Genomic DNA, 27,418 nt, shown 5'->3' on the forward strand with positions numbered 1-27,418 from the left:
CTTCTACTCTGGCACTTGCTTTCTTTGGCAAGCCTAGCCACAATTGATGAAGTGCAGCAAACACAATGCTGCTTCAGCTTGGTTCACGTGGAGCAGTTTTCCTCCAAACAAGATGCTCTATTCAAGCTGCCGATTAAATCACCATTGCTTGGCACTGGCCCTCTCAGGGAAGAGTCCAAGCAGCTTGCAGGAGAGCACATGCCATCAGAACAGATGGGCACACATGCAGATGGCCAAGCAGCATCGGCATCAGTTTGGGGAGTTTATTTCTGACTGAGAATGCTCAAGCAGCTGCCTCCATGCAACTCTGAGTGGGAAGAAGGCTTTGATCCAGAAAAGTGCTTTCATACGCTGCTTGACTTTAAGCACACATTGAGTTTCATTAATCCTAATGAGAGAATACTAGCATATTAAAAATGCAGCACCCATTTAAATGCTTGATGAATTGGGAACTGGAATTGATACTGTTATTGCATTATGAATGTGTGATTGATTTAAAAAAACACTTTGACTCATTGCAATGCAAGACTTTATAGGGACTACTTTCAACTACGGTACAGTGTTAGACTGGCTGGTGGTATGCTGGTATTTATAATGAGAAATATGCGATGCTTTCATAGGTTGGCAGACAATTTTTCATCATGTTGTCTTTACTTTGAGGTCTTTGGTGCTCTCTGAGCTTGGGGTTCGTTTGCTTGTTTTTGTACACATTTCATTACCAAACTAGCAAATATCATCAGTGCTGGAAGGGAGTGGGGCAGTGGTGGGTTTCAATTTTTTTTAGAACCTATTCTGTAGGTGTGGCCTGTTTTGTGGGTGTGGCTTGGCAGTCGTGTGACCAGGTGGGCAGGGCCAACTTGGAAAATGTGGTGAAACTCACTTAACAATGCTCTTGCTTAGCAACCAAAATTTTGGGCTCAATTGTGGTCATAAGTTCTCTTTCTCTTTCTCTTTCTCTTTCTCTTTCTCTTTTTTTCCTTCCTTCCTTTCTTCCTTCTCTCTCCCCCTCTTTCTTTCTTCCTTTCTTTCATCTCTCTCCCACTTTCTCTTTTCTTTCTTTCTTTCCTTCCTTCTCTCTCTCCCTCTTTCTTTCTTTCTTTCTTTCATCTCTCTCTTTCTTTCTTTTTTCTTCCTTCCTTCCTTTCTCTTTCCTTCTTTCTCTCTCTTTCTCTTTCTATCTTTGTCTCTCTCTTTTTTCTCTCCCTCCATTCCTTCCTTCTTTCCTTCCTTCCTTTCTTGTGTGTATCTCTCTCTCTCTCTTTCTTTCTTTCTTTCTTTCTTTCTTTCTTTCTTTTTTTCTTTCTTTCTTCCTTCCTTCCTTCCTTCCTTCCTTCCTTCCTTTCTCTCCTACTTTCTCTCTTTCTTTCTTTCTCTCTCTCTCCCCCCTGCCTCATATTTTTTTGAATCCTGAAATCAGCACTTGGCCTTATTTTCAGGGAAGTCTTACTATTTTGGGGCACAACTTGGGGGTGGCAGGTGGGGAGGGGGAGAAGCGAGATGCGCATTTTACCATCAATGGAGAGAAATGCGATGGAGCTAGAAGTCAGGCAAGATGCACGTCTTGCTTCTCCCACGCCCATCCCGCCCCACCTGCCACCACCAAGTTGCATCCATAAAGGGGGAGAGGGGCAGGAAGCCCTGCTGTGCTTGGCAAGGGGGTGAGAAGAGACGGCAAGAATTGCAACTGCTTTTGCAGCTGAATGAGGCTGCAAAAGCAGCAGGAGGCCCCACATGCCTCGCGCCACTTGTAAGAACAGCCTTACCTTAATCAGTTGCCAAGAGCTTGGCCCCTATTGAGGCTCCCTGGGGTAAAGAGCCTCTCTGCACAAGCCCAGGCGAGTGAGAACAAATTCCCGCTGTTACAAAGGCTCCAGGATGAGGGACGGAATCTTCACCATGGGACAGTAAAGCCCTGTCTGCCAGAGGCAGTGGGGCAGCTGGGTCCCTCTACCTCAAAGGGAGGAAGGACCAGTTGGGAGAGGGGCTTTGGTCCCGCTGCCTCTGGCAAACTGGGCTTTACTATCCCATGGCGATTTCTTCCCTCTGCATGGATTCCCCACTACCTTCATTGGAAATGAGGCGGCTGTCAGAGGAGAGAGCAGTGTGCGCCTGTGGGCTTGTCCAATGAATCCTTACTTCCTGTCCTTCTTCGGCTGTTGGACAAGCCCACGTGGCATGCGCTGCCCTCTTCTCTGACAGCTGCCTCATTTCCAATGAAGGTGGTGGGGAATCCATGTGATTTCCTCCCTCTGCATGGATTCCCCACCACCTTCATTGGAAACGAGGTGGCTGTCAGAGGAGAGAGCATCACACGTCCATAGGCTTGTCCAATGAATCCTCACTTCCTCTTCCTTCTTCTGCTGTTGGAAAAGCCCACACAGTGTGTGCTCCCTTCTCTTTGATAGCTGCCTTGTTTCCAATAGGGGTGGGAATGCAGAGGGAGGAAAAACATGGATTTCTTCCCCCCCATTGGAAACCAGGCAGCTGTCAAAGACAAGGGAATGCGTACCACATGGGCTTCTCCAAATTCTCCCTCCAGCAAGGGAAGTGGTTGGGTGGGGCAAGCCTGGTGCAGACTGGGTGAAGGGGGTGGAGTGAGCAAGGGGGCAGGCCAGGGGAGGGAGCATTCCAGTATGGGAGTATGGAAAGACACGCTAAATTTCAGGAATGGGTATGAGCACACCAGTGCGTACTGGTTGAAACCCACTCCTGGAGTGGGGTTTATTATCATTTCATATTCTTGTTGGTGTTGGTAGGAGTGGTCTTGGTGGTTTCTTGTGTGTTTTTGTTTTCTCTGAAATTCTCATAATTAGATTTATAAATAAGAATTTATAGGAGTGACATGCTGAATATTTCATAGGAAGTTCACGTCTAAATTATGTGTTAGGCTGCTATTTCCATTCCTTTCTTTTCAATTTTTCCAAAGAGTTTTTATTCAGATATCATTTCCATGGATATCTGGTGGAAGTCCTTACTCTTATGATCCATAGATCTTCTATAAGCATTCTATACAGAAGAACCTATTCTTGCACTACATTCCCTTAGAGAGAGACTGCATCTCATCTCTTTACCTTGTGCTATACAATGGATTTTTAAAAGCAAATGTCTAAAAGTGTTTTTTTTCTCTTGAGAAAGAAAGAAAGAAGAAAGACAGAAAGACAGACAGACAGACAGACAGACAGACAAATTTGGCTAAACTTTCAGTTGAACCAAAAGGGCATTGCAGTTGCCTGCTGATATTTTTTGTCTATATTTTGTGGTTTTTATAAGCAGCATAAATATTTGCTATGTCAATGGTGCCAAAATGACATGAATGAGAAAACAAAGACTAAATGGAAGAAGGGAGAATGAAATTTGCTGTCCCATTACCTATGCCTTTCCAGGGATACTAATGCATTTCCTAGTAGGACTTCATTGATGCTGCATGGATTCTAGGCAGCAGAGAATTCATCTTGGTCTATACCTCTATCATCAAATTATGAAATGCTGTTACTATCCAAGGTAAATCTTCTCTGAGATGATGCCTAGATTTGATATCTTCTGGGAAGTTGTAGAATGTTTCTTTTAATCTCCTTCCTTCAAAAAAGAAAGATGATGGAAAATACTGTATCTCTCTTTTTACTGTACCAAAGTGCTATACTTGAATTTAATTATATATTTAGTTTGGTTGGAAGTCCTCATAATTACTGTAAGTAGAGTTCATTTTTATTTTTCAAGATAACCTGACAGTTATTCCTTGCTTTCTTGGGCAGTCATAATAAACAGTAAGAAAGGTTGGAGCCGAATACTTTAGTTAATCAGCATTTATTATTTTCTGCTCATGGGAAACAGATCAAGTGCTATGAAAAAAGAAAGCAGCTTGTGTGTACATGTGTGTTATCCTTGTAGAGCAAAAGCTGCATATTATTATAAATTAATAAAGTGCAGAAAGGGATGAGTTCAGAAGGCTGGCAGTTGAGACACATTATATGTCATTTACTTGTTTAGATAGAAATGCCTGTAAACTCTGAAAAATGTTATAATTAGCTTAACAGACTGGAATGTAATCTTTACCTGTCATAGCAATTCTTTCTCTCTTACTTTACGGATATCTTTATCACTCAGGCATTAGCTTTCTCTTTAGTAATGTCTGGGTTTTTCAAAAATGACAGTGAGAAAAAAAGTGCCCACTGGGGAAAAAAGAAATTAGATTTTTAATATCACTTGAAAAGTATATTTATGATTGTACTTTATCACATGCATTGACATTGGCTGTGTCAGCTGTTGTCAGAGGTCTTCCATCCCTAGGTACATGTTAAAAAATGTGTGTTCACAAGTATGGTTAGGAAGAAATTTGAAGGTATTTCTATTAAAGTGTGACATAGAGTGAATCTTCCTCTGTGAGAAGTACTACTTTGAGACACTAATTTAGAGAAAGTTTACTTAATTCTCATTGTGAATCAATTTGCTCAGCATGGTTCTTACATTCTTAAGCAAATAGAAATATTTTTGTGTGCTTGCCAATGATAGGCAAACAATCATTAACTTTTTGAAAGGGAAAATATCTTATTTAGCATGTTGGTTTCCCAGCATATGGATTGCCACAGTGATTTAGAATCCCAAGAAAATGGAAAACAGAGTTAGAGCAGAAACTGAAACAAAGTTCATTTTATTTATTTAGTTAGTTAGTTTGTCAAACATGTATGAGATAACAGGTATAAGTATGAACATGAACATGAACACAGGAAATGGGTACAAATAAATGGGGACAGTAGGACAGGGACGGTAGGCGCACTGGTGCGCTTATGCATGTCCTCTTACAGACCTCTTAGGAATGAGGTAAGGTCCGCAGTGGACAGTTTAAGGTTAAAGTTATGGGGGTTTGAGGATGTAACAACAGAGTCATGTAGTGCATTCCAGGCATTGACCACTCTGTTGCTGAAGTCATATTTTCTGCAATCGAGTTTGTTATATTGGTCATATTAGCTTGATAATGAAAACAACAGTAGGAGCAAAACAGGCAGGTTCTGAGGCCAAAGAATAGAATAAAAAAAAAGTAAAAACAAATTACTTTTTCAGAGAAGTAAATCACAAAAAGGTATCATTCTGGAATGTTGAAGGAAACTTGAAAGACTTATACATGGGTTACCTATAGGAGCTCAAATTTAAAATTTAAGTGCGGCAAAATTACCAAGCTTGAATGAATACAATACAGAAGATAATGTCTTAAAGTTTAAATAAAATTAATTTAAAGGCCAACCCTTTGATTAACCCTATGATCATATGATCTTATATTAGAAGGAGAAAGTATGCTAAAGTCAAAGAGGGGGAAAAAATCAGAACAAGAACATTTTATCTTTTTTTCTGGCATCTTTTCTTCTAATGTTACATTAAATAAAAGAATAGAATAACGGAGTTGGAAGGGAACTTGGAGGTCTTCTAGTCCAACTCCCTGCTCAAGCAGGAAACCGTATAATATTTCAGATGAATGATTGTTCAATCTTGTTCTTGAAAATCTTCAGTGATGGAGCATCCACAACTTCTGGAGACAAGTTGTAAGAACGTGTTCTCCAGTTTTAGGAAACCAACTTTACTTTCTTCACTGAAAATCATAATAATCAAGTCTTTACTACTCTGTGAATGATATTGCATCTTATGACTGTTTACAGTTAGTGTTATTGTTGCTCACTTTAGGTGGCAAGCTGGCATTTATTGGCCCTTGTCCCCCAGAACTTCACGCTCATTCCATCCTTGTGTCTGATGGAGGAGTACTTCAGGTTGGATCTCCCAGGAAGCCATTCTGTGACATGGTCCCAGGGGTGGGTTCCTGCCAGATCTAACCTCTTCTATAGAGGAGGTTCCACAAATCTACAGTGCTGTTTAGAACCAGTTCCAGCTCCCTCCCCCTGCCCATCCGCACATCTTCAAGATGAAGAGTGAGAGGAGAAATTCTGGGAGTTGAAGTCCACAAGTCTTAAAGCTGTCAAGTTTGGACGACCCTGGGGATTTTTTTCTAAAGGGTTAGGGGTGCAAGGGTCTTGTAACTTGACAGCTTTAAGACTTGCGTGCTTCAATGCCAGAGTTTCTGAGCCAACATTTTGGTTGCTAAGCAAGAGCGTTGTTAAATGAGTTTCACCACATTTTCCAAGTTGGCCACGACCACCCAGTCACATGGCTGGCAAGCCACTCCCACCCAGTCACATAGCCAGCAAGCCACTGCCACAAAGCAGGCCACACCTACGGAAGAGGTTCAAAAAAATTTTGAAACCCACCACTGCATGGCCCGTATCCATCTTCATGAAAGTGCCTATTCTGAAGAGTTTTTCCCATATGGAGTGAAATTTCTGGCTGTGAGAAATGGAACCCTGTCCATGCATGGTGAGTTACATAGAAACATGTTCGCTATCAAATGGATATGCATTTTGATAATATTCATAGTTGTGGTGAATATGGGTCAGGTTTAATGAAAAAATAATGAGATATTTAGAAGTGCTTAGCTTTCACAATTCATACTGCCAAGTTTTAGAGCAGAGCAAGAAACAAGTGGCCCTCCAGATATTTCTGAAATTCAAGGTCCATCAGTTTAAACTGTCATTGGTTGCAGGAAAAGGAGGCTGCTGAGACATGCTTTCCTCCTGGAAATTTTGTTGCTAAGTTTCAATGGATAGTTGACATGAAACTGTGACATGACATCTGAAATGGGTGTGTCAACCTCCATTTAGGTTTACAGTGTGAATTGTACCTACCACATCTCATCTTGGCCACTCTGGCCATCAGCCAATGCACCATCTGAGCTCTACTGTAACCTCTCGTCAGAAACATATGCAGAATCTTCCTCTTTTCCTTCTTTAAAACAACAAATTTACAGTATGGGTACAGGTTTCTTTTTATAACTCCCTGCCGCTGTTCTGTCTAACCATCCATGAAGTAGAGCAGGAACATACTTTGTGGTGGTTTTGAATCTAATGGTATTAATAAAAATGCCAACAACACCCTAGTTAATAATGAACATTTGACTGGATGGAACCACCCATAGCACTAGTAGCCTTGAGTGTAAGACAAGAGATAAAACAGGGATCTGCAAAAGAATCTGTAGTCCCTTTATTCTGCTGTCATAGTTTGCTTTTACTTTTTGAAAGTGCTGCCAGTTCTAGACAACCTATGGAAAAATAAAAGCGTGTCTTTGTGAGATGATTGTTATGTGTGTTAGAGAATCTCCATGAATGAATGTATGAGTCAGGCCTGCAGCTAGGTTCCTTCTGGGATCTTTGGCCTGCCACAATTCTATCTACTATGCTGTTTCTATAGTGGGGAAATAGGAGGGGGATAGTAAGGAGTAGGATGTAAATAAAATTCCTTTTAGATTGCCAAAGTCATCTTTTGTCTTGGTACCTTTGCACCTAACCAGAACTGGATGGGTGGAACTGCCAGCATGGCAGTGGAAGATTGGACCATGTGATGGACTTGTGTGTGTGTGGGCAAGATCTTGAACTTTCAACTGGGTGGGGAAAACCAGGAATCTTTCAAATTTGGGTTTTCCCAGATGTGCCAACATGACTCTCTTAATAAATTGGAACTTTGAGCAATACTTTGCCTTGGAATCTGATTTAATTTTGGATGTTATTTGGAATCCTGACAGTATGTTTCTGTGTATTTATTCTGGGCATCTGAAAGTTCCACTTCCTTACCAGAAATTCCTATTTTAAATATAGGAGGTAGGAGACTGACTTTATTTAGCACAGACTGAACATTTTTAAAATTTATGTAGGATTTATTTAGTCATGGAGGGAATATTTGCGTTCAAATCGCAGAAGATTTGCGTCGCTTACTCTGCCAAATAACATCAGACAAAAACATCCCGAATCTGGCATTTCTGAACTTACGGTTAATTTTCAATAAAATCAGTTTGTTCAACTAAGGCTGCATTAGTTGTTACTTTCTGTACATATTTCTGTGGTTGTGATGCCTCCTTCTGTTAGTGAAATCACATGGTAAATTCCAGCTGCTGACGGAAATGGAGCAAAAATGGGGCCACAGAAAGCCATATTTAGCAAAACACAAAAATAATGTAACAGATCTTAGGTATATGAAATCTTCTCAGGAATCCAAGTGGTTCTTGTCTCTTCAGTTTGGAAAAGAAACACATGGAGTGAAACTATGGCCATGGGCTGGTTATTGAGAGCCTGCCACAATAAATTAGTTGAGTTCTCAGCTATGAAGGAGCCTCCATTCCTCTGTAGTTTGCTACTTGAGAGAGAGAGAGAGTTAAATATCTATTAGAAAGTGAATGAGAATATATGAGGAACTACTTTATCTTGATGGGGCTAATCTGTTCCCCTCATTTCAGTGGAAATTGCCTACTTCAGATCAGAAGCCGAAGAATTTTAGCTGGAAAGGTCCAGGTCAAGAGCCTTTTCTACTATGGCCCCTGTCCTCTGCAATATTTTCCCATCAGAGGGTTAGGTCCATCCCCACACTCTTGGCCTTCCAGAAGAGCCTAAAACTTGGCTCTTCTGCTTGGCCTGGGCTCCCAATAGGGTCCTGCTACAGTGGGTGTGGCTGACAGGGTAGAGAAGATTCTCATCCTCATCTTGTTTCTTAACTTTTAATCTTTTTGTTTTAATGTTATAGTGTTTAACACTTTTTAACTTTTTATTATATTGTAAGCCAACCATGATTGAGATTGGTGGCATATAAATTTAATAGCTTAATAAATAATAAGAGAGATAGGAGGATTGCAAAAAAGAGAAATGGTTGTTTGGCTCTTACCCTGTATATCATGCAGGTTCTTAAGAGAACAAAGCTGCCTATGTCTGTCCTAGATATTCTTGTTCACTAGCAAGAATTCTGAATTTTAAATTCTAGGATACACAGAATGTTTTGATGTTAGGTGAGGACTGCATGCTAATTGGAATAATAAAGAACTGGCTTCCTCAAAACCTATATGTTTTATAATAAGCACTCTGGGTTGGACTTTAGTACTGGGGAATGTATGCTGTGAAATTGACCTTTTTTTTCTTGTATTATACCTGATATTTCAAAAGGAGAGAATGAACAACTTCGTACTTTCCTATTTTCCCCTTCTACTATGTCTCTGTGAAATGCTCAGGTTCAGATCTCTAAGCCGGTCCCAACAATGAGCTGTCCAGCTCTTACACCAAACAGGAAGGGAAGGGCACAGGAATGGTAGAGAAATAAGGTAGGGGTTTTATACTTCTTCCTGACAGCTGTTCCCAAGCAATGGATGTATAGCTTTGGCTGGCCTGGTTTGGCTGCAACACCCGTGCACTCTTGCTTCACCCGCACAGGTGCATTGTTCAATTTAAATTGTTTTTCGCGCATGCACATAACAATTTACAGTGAACTGTGCACGCGCAGTCACTAAAAACCAAAATGGCGGCGGCCCATTGGTGGCAAGGGTACCGGTTCGGGGGCATGGCAGGCCTGGGTCACTGCCCGTTCTGCGACCCAGGCCTGAATTCCACTACCAGTTCGGCTGAACATATTTTGTTATGCTTTTGTACTTTAAAAAAACCAACCAGATAGGACTTTGTTTTCAAAATAGTTCTATCCATTGGTTTGCAGCTGAGGCTAGAAAGTGGGAAATCAAAACAGCTGTTAGGAAGCTGAAGAACAGAGAGCAGTGAGGCCCTGAGACATTATTGGAAATGTTACTTGGTTTTCAGTACTTTAGAAATGATGCTGCAAATCTTGGGCTTGCTGCAGAATTATATGCGGTCTGAGCACAATTCCTATGTGTGTACTTTGTATAATTAAATTTCAGTGAAAGTATATAATCCACTATTTAGTGTGAACATAGTGGAAACAAACACACACACACACACCACTCTGGAAATAAGACAGGAAAGTGAACATTTATTTTGCGCCTTCATGCTTCTTACATCAAATCCAAACACATTCAAGTGCCAATTTAGGATCAACTAGGCTTATAGAATAAAACAAGCTGAACTGTTTGACAACATTTTTTAATTTCTGAAATAGTTGTACCTAAGCACACATTGAAATCATTACGCAAACAAGCTTTTGAAACATTTTTAGCTGTCTGAGTAGACAGAATGGAGTATAATTCCCACTTATTTCCCTTTCAAATAGTAAATTTTGCAGGAACTGTTCCATAGCGATGGCTGAATCTGATTGTTTAATAACAACGTGTCAGATTCTCTGTTTGATATGTTAATGTGACCCTGGGTTTTCCCAGAATTCTCTCTGAGTGGCAGTTTGGTGTTCAGAGTAGATTGAGAATTTTCACAGTTGCCTTTGGCTTCACCCAGCTCCCCTGTCAGTCAGGGCACACCACCCATAAACTGCATGCCAATCAACGTCACAGTTAAAGGGGTTCTCAGTCAGCTGGGGTAACTTGAATTTTTGACAATGTAATTATGGCCCTTGCGTCCACAATAGAAGCCTGAACAGGAGGGAAGGTTTTTTATTGATTGTTTCAGAAGGGAAATTTATCAATGTCTCTGACACTGTTCATATGTATTCCCTAAAAAACCTCTCCTGACAAGTTTCCAAAGAGAAAACTAGCTCGGTGGCCTTGTCCATAGTTTTGTCCTTTCTAACAAAATTGATCCAGGCTGGTGTGAAAGAACTTGCATAAATTTGACTTGTGAGTTTTAGTGGATAGCATGAGCATAAATGCTGTTTCACTATTGCATATTGCATTTTGTTATTGGGAACTCAGTAAAGGATGACATGCCAGAGAGTAGAATTTCCAAAATGGCAGGTAGCCTTAAAGGTAAATTTTAATAGTCATGAAACTTGATACCTTGATATTATTAATCTCAGTTTACGGTACTCATATTCAACCTGTTCTATGCCTTCCATTCCTTTCTTATTGCTCATTAATCAATTCAACATCACTGAGAGCCCAAATCATGGAGAGTAAGTAAGTGCTGCTGAAATGCACTTTTGAGTTGAATCTTCTGTGCTACTTCATGATTTTAATGATTCATTGTTTTGTATGCTTGTACAATTTAGTTATTTTTGGCAATGTAGATCTGTATCATGCCCAATAATTTTTGTCAGATCAATCTGTGCTAGAGGCTTATACTTTCCAACTTTCACACTGATTATTAAAAACATTTGTAGAATGCTCTATAGTTTCATTTAATAATAAACAAATCTTGTCACAGAAGTTGAATCATATATTCTAAGCACAACAGGGTGTCTTGAAGATGATTTTAAATTTCAACTTGGTGAATCTTCTTGGAACTTTTAAATTCCTTTTAAATGAGGAACTCATCAAAAAATGATCTGATAAGTGGATGCAACATATGAAATTGACCCAGTTTATACTATTGGATGCTGTGTTTGTTATTAAAAAAACATTGGGAAATTAAAATGTATCTTTTATTGGATTGCATTGATTCTTAAAACTGTAGAAACTTTCTCTGTCTTACAAAATTGAAAAGGTACCATAGGTTTGAAAATTTTTATAGTGAAAGATAAATTTATTCGAATCTGATCACGATTGAACACAATAATGTTGTTTTATTGATAGATTATGCCAGAAATACTAAATGTAAAGTTATATTCATTTTTTTTTCCTTTGGGTATTACACTCTACCATTTCCCCCCCTTCTTTAATTATTTCTATTTATTTTATAGTTTTGGATTGGTCATTCATGCTGAGAGACAGAAAAAAAATCTGATTATGGTACAGGGTTGTTACTGAAAAGAGTTGTTGATATCACATGAGCTTACCACTATTACTTATGTATTCAGTACAGTACTACATAAAACTGTGTGTATTATAGTATTTATTGTGTAACTGAAGAAACTTGTTTTTGTCTATTTTTAGACCTTATGTTAAAGTTTCACATTTTGGTATCATTAATATAAACAGTCTTTTTTTCTATAGAGAAGTTGTTTTCCAAATCAATGCTCAGTTAATAATTTAGAAAATGAATTAAATAATTGAGTTATATTGAACAACCATTTTTTTAGTATTTGGGAATATTTCCAGTTGTAAACTTTTTGGTAAAAACATAATTACAAATTTAATTTCTTGGGTTTTTGCTCTAGCAATCTTTCTTTAGTTTGAAATCTAAGTAATAGATAAACCTTGTGGTTGATAGCTTTATTTTTTCCACCCTATAGTTTTATAATATGTATTAACTGCTCATGAATAAACTGTAGTAATTATTTTGCTTCCAAGGTATTTTAGGTCAGGGTGAGACTATAGTCTTGAAAACTGTCAGAATAAACATCTGTCCCTCAAGTCCTTTTACTCCCTCAGTTCTTTACAGATGATCATCTTTATTTCCAGTGCCAGATTTTGCTGGCATGAGTGCCAATTTGAAGTTTCGGAAGAAATCCAGTTTGTTTTAAACAGGTGGAATTACATGGAGAGCATGTAATTCAGAGCAATTTAAAAATAACTAAAATGGCAGGGAAGGTTTGTGCAAATACAATGCTATTTTTTTGTTAATCCACCAAAGTGAATTAACCCGTGACAACAGAAAATTGATAGCATGACATTTTCACTCTGGACTATTTCTACAATTAATAAAGATTAGGTGTCAATATTCTAGTATTAGTACTGATGTATAAAGCCTTAGTAAGGCCACACCTGGAATACTGCATCCAGGTTTGCTCACCACATTACAAAAAAAAAATGTTGAGACTTTGGAAAAAGTGCAAAAAGGAGCAACTTAGATGATTAAAGGCCGGTAGACTAAAATTTATGAAGAACAGTTGCAGGATTTGGCTAGTCTAGAGAAAAGGACTAGGTATGACATAATAGCAGTATTCCAGTATTTGAGAGGTTGCCACAAAGAGGAGAGAGTCAAGTTATTTACCAAAGCATCTGTAGGCAGGGTAAGAAACAATGGATGGAAATTAATCAAGGAGAGTAGCAACCTGGAACTAAGGAGAGACTAACAGTGAGGACAATTAACCAGTGGAGCTGTCAGAAGTTGTAGGTGCTTCGTCACTAGAGGTTTTTAAGAACAGATTGGACAATCATTTGTCTGAAATGGTATAGGGTCTCCTGCTTGAGCTGGACTGGAAGACCTCCAAGGTTCCTTCCAGCTCTATTCTGACTGAGTATACCCTAACCCTAACCCTTACTATTGGCTCTTCCCAAACTACCCCCAATAAAAAAAATATTTTTTTCTTGTTAGCCTGAGAAAATGAGGTCCTTTTTTTATAGTACCTTGCCTTCAGTAATGGAGAATTTAAGTGAGTGTATCCAATTTCTTTGGATGAGTTTTCTCTAATTGGAGGGATACTTTGCTCTTCCCTTGCTTTTAGCTGAGTTTTGATCAATTGTGGTGAAGTCAGGAAATCTTTACAGGTTTGTTTCTTTGATGTACACAAAAGTTGCATTGCAGCTTGCAGAGAATCATACCTCCCCTCCACTACCAATAGAGTTCACCTTGCACCATTTGAACTTTTCTGTGCATTTGTTAAGATGCCAAAATTGCCAATTAAAATCATGGGATAAAATTCAAAGAAATGCAGAAAAATGAATGGACTATGCTGAATGTGGAGGGAGATATTGGAAATGTATTGCCCCTTTTTTTTACAATGAAAATAAAGAAGAATCTAATTAAGGAGTGATCAAAGCACTTAGGGCAGGGGTGTGAAACTCAAGGCCCAAGGGCAAGATCTGGCTGCAGGATGCTTAGATCTGGCCCATGGGGACACCCTGGAAGCAGCAAAGGACCAGCCAGTGGTGCCTGTGCCAGCAAAAATGGAGCTTGGGAGGGCCGCAGGCAGCCCTTCAGAGCTCCGTTTTTGCTGGCAGAGGGTTGCAGGAGGCCGTCACATCCAAAACAGAGCTTGGGAGCCCATTTTTGCTGGCAGAACGCTCGTGCCACCATAGGTGCACCCAACATGAGTGACATCAATCTGGCCATGCCCACCCTGGCTACATTCACCCCGTCCCTTTGAGGTCAAACACAACCCTGATGCGGCCCTCAATGAAATTGAGTTTGACAACCCTGACTTAGGGAACGGGGCAATAAGATTAGTGAATGGCAAATTTGACAGAGAAAATGATCACTCATTGGCTTATATTCTCTGCCATTTGCAATTGACCAACATGAGCTAAGCAAAGTTTAACTCAAGATTTTCAGTGTGAGCTCCTGAGTCTCATACATAGACAACACAGCACACCAAATATTTTGCAGCTGTAATAGTTAAGAACAATCTGAGGAACGTTGACACAAGTTCATGTTAGTTGCAAATACTTTGCTGGAACTAAAGCAGAGGTGCTATGCTGCCGGTGCGGGCGCGAGGCTCTGCCCATCCACCCTGATGTCATCACGGACCTTCTGCGCATGCTCCTGCTACTGAACAGAATACCATTACTGAACTAAAGTTCTATATCTTGGTGTGGCAGACTCCTTAGTGGTTAATTATTAATATAATGCTAATTTTATCAAGAATTTGTGTTTGAATAGTGCTGATTTATTGCATTTTTCCAGGTGAAATTTTAGATTGCAATCTTTATTTCCTTTATACTCTGTAAAATAAAAGAAACAGTTAAGACTGCTTAGTTGCCTGAGTGATGAGTGGGGGCTGAGTTGGAAACAGAGAAGGGACATTGGATCAATGTACTTCAATTATGTTAAATCAAAATATTTAGATGAAATCAGTAGCCTCTCAAATATATACAACATTTACCGAATATGTGAAATAAGGGTAAGAATATTTATTCTGAAGAAATTTCAGGGCCAGGCCAAGATATTTTACTGCCCGAGGTAGAATAACAAATGGTGACCTTCTCCTCAAGTCACAATATATAATATAACTGAATAATTAATTCTGGCACTTATGAGAAACTCCCACAAGTATCTTTCTCTAGCAGGAAAAATATATACATATTTTATTAAATGGTAAACAATGTGCTTCCTTTTCATGACATCCAGAATCATTTGTCCAAGTCAGCTATCACTATGTGCCTAATGTTAGGGCTGGTTAAAATGCCTGCAGCATTTTAAAGCAGGATCAACAGAATTAGTATAACAAGATTGTTATAAAGATAACATGATCTGTGTAAAATGCCTTTTATTCTAAAACAGTGTCAAATAAAGTAAGTGTAAAGTAAGGATTGTTATTATTATAAAGGGCCATTCCACTCATTATATATGCCTATTTTAGACCACCTCTTTGGCCTTAGTTCAGTTAACTTGTCAGGTAGCCTTATTTTATAATGGAATATCTGCTTATTATTTTGCTGGATAGAAATGTTAAGAACTGTCCCTTCTTGGAGGAATCTTTCATTTCAGACATTCCTAGAAAATCTAATAATGCTGGCATGGGAAGGGGCTATGCTAAAAATCCCTCCAAGGTACCTTAACATTGTGATGTTAGTCTCAAGAGACTTATCTTTATCTGGTCTGAAAATAGTAATTTATTTCACTTGGAAAATACTAGCAATAGCAATAGCACTTAGATTTATATACTACCCCATCATAGTGCTTTATGGCACTCTATGAGTGGTTTACAAATGTCAGTATATTGCCCACAACAATGTGGGTCCTCATTTTACTAACTTCGAAAAGATGGAAGGCTGAGTCAACTTCAAGCTCAACTTCAGGATCAAATACTAGACTGTAGGCATACTTAGGCTGCAAGACTGAATTCTAACCACCCTGCGCCACCAAGGATAAACTTTACTGTTATTCTAATAGCTTATCTGAAATGCTCTTTTGAGTATTAGTTGATTTGCTTTATATGTTAATGGTTGCCCCTATCTTGCCATCTTCACATCTGAATTTCCATCCAAATTCAATATATATGATGCCCTGTCTTTGACTTAACCAATGAATTTATATGTCCAATTGTACTTCCTGTCTAGTTTTCTTCCTCAGGTGAGAATTTAATTGATAGCCTCCTTGGATCCAATGTCATGTTTCGGATCATGACAATAGAAAGATGCATAATGCAGTATATTATTGTTGAATATCATTGAAGTATTATGTTGGTGAAGTTATGCATAAAATAAAGTCAAAATGAAATATTCTTTGAAAAAACCTCTTAAGTTTTTAAACTGACTTTTACTGGAATGGTTATATGAAATTAAACCTCAATGAGAGACTAAGTGCTGTGCTACAAGATTCAGTCCTGGGCCTGGTGTTTTCAATATTTTCTTTAGGCTTTGGATGAATAGAAGTGTTCACAACTAGCCACGGTGATGAAATGTTCATGGGGATGTCATGCTACAGGCACCGCCATTTTGTACTTCCATTATAATTTCATAAGCAAGTACTAAGAGGTAGAATTTATGTTGCAGTGCAACCCTATCTGATTATTTTTTTTTGGTATAAGAGGATAACTGTCAAGCTTTCAAGATTCTGTTATGATGTCTTTTAACAATAAAACAGAACTTCCAGTATTCCTTGGGTTAATTGTTTCCTGACCTAGCCTACCTTGCAGGCTGACAGCAACTGTCATAGAAATTGACTGATCCTTTAATTATATGTATGTATGTATGTATGTATGTATGTATGTATGTATGTATGTATGTATATGTTTGTGTGTGTGTGTGTGGGTATTTGTGCTGATAAATAAATAAAGGGAGACTAGTATAGATCTATTTCAAGCTATTTAGCTCTCATCAGCTAGCCATACCCTTCCTAGGATTCGAACCTGGGCTATATTACATCTTAGGCAGACGTCTTAGCCATTAAGCCACAGGCTCTCCTTATCAGCTGAAGCCAGGGAAGAAGATATATATTTAGTGTCACAACCCCTGGTATGCCCCAATTATATATTATTATATATAAAATTTACATTTTAGATAAAGCCAACTTCACACACACTATTTCCTCATTTTCCCAACCACTTTAAATAAAAAGGTTTGTATTACTATTTATAAGATTGATTGATTTTTTAAATTAATCAATACAAAAATTGTGTTAAATGTTGGAGAAGCAAGAGATATTTCATATTCCAATATAAAGAACTGAGAAGGATCTTCATTGCCATAAAAATACTAAGCCCTGAGTCATTTCTTTCATTGCATGTCCACTTTGAACATCCTCAGTGGAGGCTAGTGGAAATTCCAGCATGTTTCTTGAACTAGTCTGGCTTGTTCAGGAAGAATGAACAATACACCAGCAAGCTTCCTATTCTATCCCAAGCACACATTTTCCCTTTGCATGCTAACAAGCAAAACTTAACCAGATGAACCTGCTTTCATATTTAAAATGAACAGTTTACTACATAATTCAGCTGATTGTAGCGATACTTTCATCTCAGAGACACTTTTATCAAAGCCACTAATAGGATATCCAGGAACAACATATACATATTGTACAACATAGACAAGGAGATGTACGCTAACTATGTATTGATGTTATGAATTTGAATTGTGGATATTTATTGATACTTTGGTGATTTACAGGTAGACCTTATTTGGTAGTTTATAGGTAGACCTCATTTAGTGACTACCTCATTTTGCGCCTCATCACAGTTATGATGGTGATGGTGATGAAGAAGAAGTAACTTTACAACCAATCCTAATATTTATGAATTTTGCAGGACTGAAAAAAGATCATAAGCAGATAACTCAAAGGCCATTTGAATTGTCAGTCTCAGTTGTGGGCATTAAACAAGGACCACCTGTATTGCTTTTGTCATCTGCTCAGATTCACTTTGACGCGGAATAGAAGAACTTTGATCTCTTTTTTCCTCTCTGTAGTAGCTTCCCTGAAAACAGTGTCTTGAATTCATACTTCTAGGGAATTGTATATCAAAACCTGAATTTCAGGAAGCTGTGAAAATACTACACAATCGTTTTCTTAAATAAAACTGCATTTAGTGGGATGAATTAGACTTTTTTTCTGATTAAAAATGGTTAAAATTTATGATTAACCATTTCTGTCTATATTAATGGAATACATTCTCCACACTAAATTAATTGCTTTGTTGTGGAGTTCAAATAATACATTGTAGAATACAAATAATGATTAAGTACTGTGGTGTCTGTACAAATAAAGCTATTTGTGCTGGGATGATTTATTTTGGAAATATGATTTCCAAAGTAGGTATGAATATAGATTTGCCACAACGGTATAGTTGTTACTTAGTATGACATTGATAAGTTACAAAGTGCACTGACTTATTTTGTAATGTGAAAAAAGTATATATATCTTTGAGTTTAATAGTTAAGTCTCCTCTGTATTATTACTTATTTTTATTTATGAGTACTAAAAGGAAAAGAGAAGAAACTGCTTGGAAAAGGAAAATAAGTATTTAATTTCTAACTTCTTTTTCTGTACTCTGATTGGTGATGTTTACAAACATTTAAATCACCTTAAAACAGAGTATAAATGTTTTTATTTGCCTTATTACATGCTCTACATATGGAAATCATTCCTGCTGAAATTTAGTTAGGCTTCTGTTGTGGAAATATGCTATTCATTTTGCCATTGGAAGTATTGTTAAAAGCAATCTTCATATTGCCTGTGTGCTACTGGGAATAGCACATCACTAGGGCCAACATCACAGGAGAGATTACTTTTTTCTCTGATCTGAAAAAAAGAAAAATAATTTTAATTATATGTTCCACTGTATGTTTTGGAGACAATTCAAGAAAATAATTGGTTGGCCAAACCTTTTTAGTTATGGAATTCAAACCTGATGTTGTTATGACAGTCCTTGTTTTAGGATTGACTTAACATTTTCTTCAGAGCATTATATTGGGTTGGGGATGTTTTACAGGGATTAGTTTGTGTTCCTTAGTTTGTGCTCTAAACCGGGGGTGGGCATGGCCAGTGCATGATATATCCGGCTCGCAGGCTGTGAGATTGACACCCCTGTTATAGACCATTAATTTTTCAACCCGCTTTAATGAAATGAAATATTACATAATGAAAATGTTTAGTATTTTTCACTTATAAGTACTAGCAAAATCACAGTATTATATTAAAAACTTAAAAATGAATAAAAGGTGCATTCTTAATCCATACATTGTTCTCATTATGTTATTAAACACTAAAGATTTGGTTGGGCTGTGCTTAATATTCATTAAAAACGTCACCCTTCTTTTCCTCATATCTGAATTTTATTTAATATTTCAGAGTGTGTCTCAAAAATATCAGTCACATATTTGAAATCAGCAGCATACTCCAACGATACAAAGTTGGATTTAGTGGACTTTGTGGATTGGAAACCTGGAGATGAAATTGTTCTATGTGGAGGAAGTTTTGAAGGTACTCAAAAGACAAAAGAAATTTTTACCATTAAGGAAATAAATGGTACAGAACTCTACATTACATCTCCACAAAGGTAATCATGCCTGAGTTGGCAGTGTTGTGTTGGCAAGGCTCATGTGATGTTAATTTGAAGTTCACACAACTGTGGATCTGCTTTGGTACAATTACATTTCAGCTGGAACAATGACATATACAGACACTGCTGGTGTCTGCTGATTAAGTATTCATCACAGAAAGGGGAATCAGTGCTGAAGCTGCTAAACAGTGACATGTGGTGAGATTTATAGCTGGTGAGGCACTGACACAGGGGTTTCAAATTTTTTTAGACTTGTGGACTTCAATTCCCAGAATTCCACAGCCAGGCATGCTCAGTTCCGATTTAAAGCAACAGCATTTTCCCCACTTGCAAAATAAGTTTTCCTTCATTCTTTTTCTTCTCCCTCCTCCTCCTTCCTCCCTCTCTCCCTCCCTCCCCCCGCTCTCAAACAGACACACGCACACAGAGAAGTTGGATCCCTCTCTCACTCACTCACTCTCAAACAAACACAAACACAGAAGTTGGATTGGATATATTTTCCAATGGCTTGAAAGCAGCTCCTCTGCCATAACCCCCTTTCCCCTGCTGCCTTCCGATCCGAGCCTTTGATTGCAGGTGGAGCCATGTTGCCTTTTCAAACTTGTAATCAGCGAAGCTGGGCTTATATACTTTTATCCAGCTCTGTGTGTGTGTGTGTGTGTGTGTGTTTGAAAAGGCAATGTGGCTCTGCATGCAATCAAACTTTTTGAATTCCTCCCCCCTCCCCACACACGGACCTTTTCCAGCTGTTTCAGAGAGGATTTCAACTCTGCTCTTGCCTGCAATGGTGAAAAGAAAAAAAATGTAAAAGGAGAAAGGCAAGAGCTCTGAGGTCAGACTGAGCTAGTTGCTCCCAGAGCAACTAAAGCCTCTAAAAAATGCCCTCTACAGGAGGCAAGAGAACCACGTGCCTCCTTTGCATAAAGAATTTTTCTCCTTTTAACCCTTGCTTAACTCTGCTCAAGTGATCATAAAGATAGAGTAAAGGAGGCACGTGGTTCTCTTGCCTCCTCCTGCAGTTAAGCACTAAGCAGAGTCATCCACTGTGACTCTGGCAGCAACTACCTTAGCCTTTTTCCTTTTACATTTTTTTTCTTTTCATGATGACAGTGGTGAGGCCCTGCCTCCCCTGCTTCCCCTGACTGCACATCCCTGCTGCTAGAGGATGTATTAAGGCTAAGTTCTGCCTTCAATTCATCTTATTTCTGGCATTTAAAAATTGATGGAATTGTTGGTAAAACTATCAGTATTTATTCTTATGTATCCTATAGATATTCTTACACTGTTACTGAGAAGCAGGTTGAAGAACATCTTGCTTTTAGAGCTGTTGTGGAATTGCTGAGTAGGAATCTAGTCATCCAAGGAAATGTCACAAATGAAAAAGTTTCCCATCTGCAACTCTGTAAAGCAGCAGCTATTTCAGGAGGTGAGTGAGGAAGAAGTGCACACCCATGCACAACAGAAGTAAATAAGTGAGCAGAGCATTGTAGTTTTTAACATCTCAGGTTTTTATCATGATTTCAGAGGCCCTTTCCAGTTTACTTCATGTACACGCTAACAAAATAATAATCCGCTTTTCAGTATATGAAATATTAAGCAGATCGAACCGAAGCATTTTCTGTTTGCTTCAATGGGAAGGGTTGGATTAAATTAAATTTAGTAGGCATTTTCAGAATATAATTGTGTACTTTAGATTAATGTACTAAACTGATTCATGCACACACCTTTCTTCAGGGAAAAGGGAAAGAATATTTTAAAAAGTATTTTGAGATATTGTAAGTAATATGCATCAACATGCAAAACAAAATGAAACATTATTTAAATAAGAGTGCACTTCAAAGATTGTGGAAGAGAATGCTAATGTATATGAACATTGGATTTGCTGTTTTACCATGTATTCTTTAATCAAGGAGACAATTGTAGGAATAATTTATGTTTTTGTAAATTTTTGAGACACATGCTAAGTATATTTTTATTGGAGTACAGCTTATTGGATTCTTGTCACTGAAGTACTTTTTGTAGATATGATTTTCGTTCTACATTTAACGTTTTTATGAGTGAGTAACAGTAACACTGATATAACAGACTGTCTAAAAACAGTGCTTAAAGCAGCAGTTTGGGACCATGGACTAGTTTCATGGAAGACAGTTTCTCCACAGACCAGTGGTGGTGGTTTTGATTTTGCTTGCTTGCCTGTCGCTGACCTGAGCTGTGTGGCCCAGTTTCTAATAGGCATGGAGCGATACTGATCCATGACCTGGGGATTGGGGACCTCTGTCTTAAAGGATGTCATGTAATGATTGCCATACCTATTAAGTATTACTTCAAGTCTGACAATTATGTATTTCCTTTGTGATTTACTAAAATTCTCTTCTCTTCTCTAGGATGTTTGAATAGTCTCAATTCTACTAATGAATAATTTTTATATCTCTTGCTACTTTTCAGATAACTCAAAGTTCCTCTATAAGAGAAGTGAGAGAAAACCTGGGTCTCAGGACATGGGGGGTATTGTCATTGTGGAATCTTATTACGATTCAGTATGCTAATCATACTCAGTATGATTTCAGTATCAGTGTGTTTTAGCACCAGTATACTAATGACAGCAATCTGAATCTCTTTTAAAAGTTCAGTTTTAGGTGAGGTAAAATCAATTAGGCCCAGGGTACCTGCGAGACACCTACTGCCACCGGTAGCCTTCCATCGTCCAGTGCGATCCCACAGAGTTGGCCTCCTCGGGGTGCCGTCGGCCAGACAGTGTCAACTGGTGACCCCCAGGGGGAGAGCCTTCTCTGTGGGAGCGCCTTCCCTCTGGAATGAGCGGCCTCCGGAGCTTCATATAATCCCCGACCTCCGGTCCTTCTGACGCACCCTAAAAAGTTGGCTTTTCCAGCAAGCCAGCCTGGCCTGAACAAAACAAATCAAAGTATTGATTATTGTTAATTTTAATTTTAATTCTTTTAAAAAATGTGTCATTGTTAATTTTAATTGGGTTTGGGGATATCCTATTTAATTTCTTTTTAACTTTTGTAGTATGTGTTTCTTTTAATGTTGTATGCCGCCCTGAGTCCTTGGGAGAAGGGCGGCATATAAATCGAATAAACCTCAAACCTCAAACCTCAATTAATCAACTGTATCTATACTTAGTAGTAAGCTGCTATAGACAGCCTATTAAAATTTCATCCAGGGACAAATAAGCTGTTGTTAGGATTTAGCTAAAAAAAACCTGTTTCTGGAAGCTTCCTCCACTTCTGATAGGACTTCCTTAATGATGGCAATTTGTCTGTTAAACTCCATGCATAAACTCATTCAGTACTTCTGCTGGTAATTAAACTTCTGTTATTTTCTCTCAGCTTTTCATCCATTTGATGTAATTGATTGAAATGATTCTGCTGTTATTTGAAACAACTATTGGTACATTCTAATTTTGATATTTATCTTATTTTATTATTTTATTAAATGTATATGCTGCCCATCTCACTACCAGAACAATATTTATTCCTCTGCTCTCTTTAAATCCACTGTAATATGTCATGAGAATTCTGGCTGAAAAGGAGACTTTTAAACACTATGGAATTGCATTACTTTTCAGTTTTGCTGATCTGTATCCAAGTCTTTTTCTTTTTCGCTTTTTTAGAATCTTATATGCAGCATTGTGTTGTACTGGATTCTTTTGCTCAGGGAGTTAGCCTATCAGGAATATCAGATTTCAAGATTGAAAATAATACTTTTTACAACATTATGGGCCATGGAATTAAAATAGGTAAGTGAACTAAAAAAAAGATTACAGGGTTTGCAGAAATTGTCAGCCCAAAAGGATTATTTTAGAAACTTTTTTTGCTCAGGATTTCCCCAACTCCTTTGCTTTACATTTCTCTTTCCAGAGATTTTATTTTCAAGTAAAAAAAATAATCATTCATCTAAAAACAGAAAATGACATTTCAAGCAATTTTTATAAAATCAGAGAATTGAAAAATAGAAGTCACTAGTAAAGCAGGTTCTCAAGCTTTCATAAGGGTTCAGTGGATGTCTTGGTGTTTTCATGCAAACAGGTGTTCAAGACATTTTTGTGAAGCACTCACTAATGATGAAATGTGGAAGCATCACATGTCAGTGGCCTACTAACCAAAAAGGAGTACTGTGGTATCACAGCTATGTTTTGGCACAATATATCATGGAGCAGAAGTCCCTCCATCAAATGAATATCTAAATGAAAAGACACATTTCACACAGCCTGAAATCCCTGAGCCCAATGCTGGAAGGGACAATTCTTGGTGTTTTCTTTTTCTAATTCAGTTGAGCTGAGATGAAGCTATGTTTGTGCTGTCTCCAGTTACAAACATACAAGCACAGAGGGGGATTTTAAGAATGGAAATGTTTGGGTGCTTCACCCTGCACCATCTCAGTGGGGAGCACTAATATTAAGATACTTTTCAACTACAACTTCTTCCATTGATAAAGAATATAACTAGACTAGAACTAGATTCCTGGTTTTTATGCTAGCATCATAAGCTCTACATCAAATCAATATATCATACATTGAGTACATTCAATTTGTATGACATATCAAACAAAATAGAGTTGGGTCCCACAAAATAGAACAAATGTCTTCTAAAATCCATCCATCCATCCATCCATCCATCCATCCATCCTTCCATCCTTCCTTCCTTCCTTCCTTCCTTCCTTCCTTCCTTCCTTCCTTCCTTCTTTCCTTCTCCCTCCCTTTCACTCTATGCTGCTCACAAAAATAGAAGCAACATATAAAAATTAACCAGAACAATTGCAAAATAATCACAAGATGGCAATCCAGCAATAAAGCAAACATAAGCATATGGCAGCCATCAGCTTTTTGGACAAAGAGTTGATCCAGATGGCTGCATTAAATTTTTATCCACTGGTCTTTGAATTGAAAGAAAAGTATGTTGGTGTAATCCATGGTGCCCATGGCTAATCCCTATTTTAAAACTGGAACTCACAAGAGCTACTGTTCTTATTAACCTATTGAGAGCAAGTTAAAGAAAAGGATTAATACAGATTCTGATTTCATTTACTCTTCCATTTCCCCTGGAATTTGGATTTTCTTAACTCCTAATCTTAAAGATCTGCGGTGGTGTATGTCAGAAATATAAACATAACACTGAAAGTACAAATACCAAATTAGTGCCCTCATTAAAGTCAGCTGGTGCCAAGGACTCCCTGAAACATATAGATTTAATTTGTTTATGAAATGCTGGCAAATTAGAGGTTGCACTTCTTTCAATGGAAGAGAACATCACAAAGTAAAGGCAACCATAGAGAAGATCCTGTATGAGAAGGGCAGCTTTGGAGAAGTATAGGCAAGAGCTTAGAATGGTAGGTGTAGCCATCTGTCTAGCTGTCCAAGAAATACTTTGAAAGAGTCGGGCAATTCTTGGTATGGAGAACCTCTGATGTGCCTCTTTGTTGTAATCCCTCCTCTTATGAATACAAGCTAATCACATGTCCAAAAGTAAACCAAGATCCGCACCCACCTTCCTAACCTTCCTAGGGGCTGAAGACCTGACTCTGCCAATTGGCCAGGGGCCCCACCGGCATGCATGAGATTGGAGATGTCATGCTTCCAACTCGCCCATGCACAACCTGCTCCCTTCCTCTCCAACTTATTAATTGTAAATTATTATTATGCATTTTTATTGTTCAATGTTTTATCTGAGTTTAGTGTTTGTAAGCTACCCAGAGTTGCCTCTCGGCAAGATGGGTAGCAAACAAGTCTAATCAACCAATCAACCAACTGACCAACCAACAAACTATCAGTCACAGGAGGTGATGATAATGAGCAAATACCATCCTCAACTAGTGTTTCAAGAGAAGGGTAATATAGTGAATGACCAAGGAGTCCAGTTCTGATCTGACAGCTGGTGGCACCATAGGAAGCCAGCATAGAGCCATGGAAAACACACTATTGTGATTGGCTGATGTGCAGTAACAACATCATAACCATTGCATCCACACCAAATAAAGCCAAAGTCATAATGAAGTAGCCAAAGGCACTGTTCCTGCACCAAAGTAAAAGAAACCAATAAAATGTATAGCTTGAAAAATATGAAATACTGTCAATGATGGAAGAACTAGCAATGTGAGCTGGCACATGCAGGTGGTTTTTCCTAGGTTTAATCAACCCTTTGTGCAGCAGATAACCAGCATTACAAAAAGACCACTGCATCTGCTTAAAATACAGCAACAAACAGATCTGTGTTTCTCATGAAGCCAGGTAGAGGATTTTCAAATGCATTGGTTGGGTATTATGTAAACTGATGTTCTGCAGAAGCCGGCTGCCTGGTCTCTCCTGGAGCTCAAGTCACAAATACCAGGAAGAACAGTTCCCAGCAACTGGGGGGGGGGGGAGGAATGTCCCTGCAGGTACCTAAATGGGCTATAAAGACCTGGGATAGTAAACCGCAACTAAAGCAGCAATTACATTCCATTTACTGGATATAGTTTTCAATCATCATTGCATCCAGTTTACTGGCTATGGTTTTTATCCCTAATAAAAACTATATCTAGACTATTGGGAAATTCCTACTTCAAAACTGGAACAGCCAAAGATAACTAAGCTGTTTCAAGTATGGGCTGGGGATAAGATGAAAGATATGGGGGGGGGGGATGTTACCAGGGCATATTCATGCTGCAGTTAGGGGGACAAGAGGAAAACCCCAAGTGAAAGTGAATTTGTGTAATCAAGCTTCTTGAGTAGGAACACTTTAGCCTGGAGAATAGAGAAGCCAGCTAAGCCAGCAGTATCCAGTCAAAGGAAGACAGATTTGAGTTTAATTTACTATGTTCCCGTTCCTATGGGATCTGTTGTTCTTTTGCTTTCAACAGTTATTAAAGATAAGCACTGCTGCTGGCTGCTTATAATGACACTTTCATAAATATATAGAATATGATGATTTTGATACAACAGTAACGCTCCAGTAGATCAAAATCATCTAAAGAGAATTTTCATCAGGACAAAAATGTTTGCACACTATATAACCAGATCTAGGCCAGCAGCAATTATTAAGTGTGGAGCAGTACACACCAAGTAACAGAACAAAGGCTTATTAAAAGATGCCGAACAGGGTCTTGATATTTGTAAATGCACCACAAAGCTCCTCATCAATAAAGCATGCACAATGTACTTTAACATAAGTTAAATCAATTAACCAGATCAACACCATGTTAGTAGTCTGCGTTTATACAGCCTCAGCAACTTTAGGAACAATTGTGTGTAAAGCACAGTAGTACATGCGCAAACACTGACACAGACACAGACACACACACACACACACACACACCCCTTTGCTTTACCAGAATGCAGAATAAAGTGCTCCGTATATTGGTCCAAGTCTTCAGTTTGATCTCTAACTACAACTCACTCACATTTACTTTTACTTCCCTGCAGCAAAGTTTTTTTTTAAAGCAGCAATTATTTACCAAGCAGATTGGCAGCTATGCAGCTGCTATTGGGACTTGAGCTTATCTGCTGCTGTCCTCAGAACAGTCCATTTCTCCATCACTTCATTAAGCCTAATTCAGTAGCAGCTGGGGCCATGAATAACAGGATGGGTGCAAAAAAGATAGATAGATACGATAGATAGATAGATAGATAGATAGATAGATAGATAGATAGATAGATAGATAGATAGATAGATAGATAGATAGACAGACAGACAGACAGACAGACAGACAGACAGACAGACAGACAGACAGACAGACAGACAGACAGACATGCAATGATTTACTAATTTGCAATTATATTTTTAGGACATGACATGGCAATAATAAAATAAGACAACAATACAATTATTGGACTAGTGGATGCTGATGGCCTTTCCAATACTGAAGTTCTGTCCCCAGCTGGAATATATATCCAGTCTTATGATAATTTGATAGAGGTAATATATAAAGACAATACTATTGGGCAATGGGAAAGCAAAAAGCAGGTGATATTGTGATACATTTTCTTGAAGCTTCCTTGCCCCAACGGTTAGATTGGTAGATTAAATTAATGCTTGTTCTGCTATTTCTTGCATTTCTTTCTTTCTTGAATGAGAAGCAGTGGTGGGTTGCAGGCGGTACGCCCCGGTACCGGCGTACCAGGGCCTGCCCGGAGCAATGGGTACTGTTCAGGTATGGTGCTCTGGAGGGCCCG

General features: G+C 38.4%; 1 protein-coding gene across 1 annotated transcript in view; it reads left to right on the forward strand.

The window, feature by feature from the left end:
• The window catches only part of PKHD1 (PKHD1 ciliary IPT domain containing fibrocystin/polyductin), a 180,127-nt gene that overhangs the window by 95,816 nt on the left and 56,893 nt on the right, over positions 1-27,418 (forward strand). Inside the window, 8 exon segments of the mRNA XM_087717043.1 lie at positions 5,674-5,784; positions 6,256-6,361; positions 8,162-8,178; positions 19,059-19,245; positions 20,520-20,674; positions 21,694-21,753; positions 22,883-23,008; positions 27,058-27,161. Of these exon segments, the coding sequence (XP_087573169.1) occupies positions 5,674-5,784; positions 6,256-6,361; positions 8,162-8,178; positions 19,059-19,245; positions 20,520-20,674; positions 21,694-21,753; positions 22,883-23,008; positions 27,058-27,161 (866 nt within the window).

The sequence above is a fragment of the Thamnophis sirtalis genome, unplaced genomic scaffold (genome assembly GCF_051295495.1).
Source record: "Thamnophis sirtalis isolate CommonGarterSnake01/CBP01778 unplaced genomic scaffold, rThaSir2_p1.2 scaffold_5, whole genome shotgun sequence".
NCBI lineage: Eukaryota > Metazoa > Chordata > Lepidosauria > Squamata > Natricidae > Thamnophis > Thamnophis sirtalis.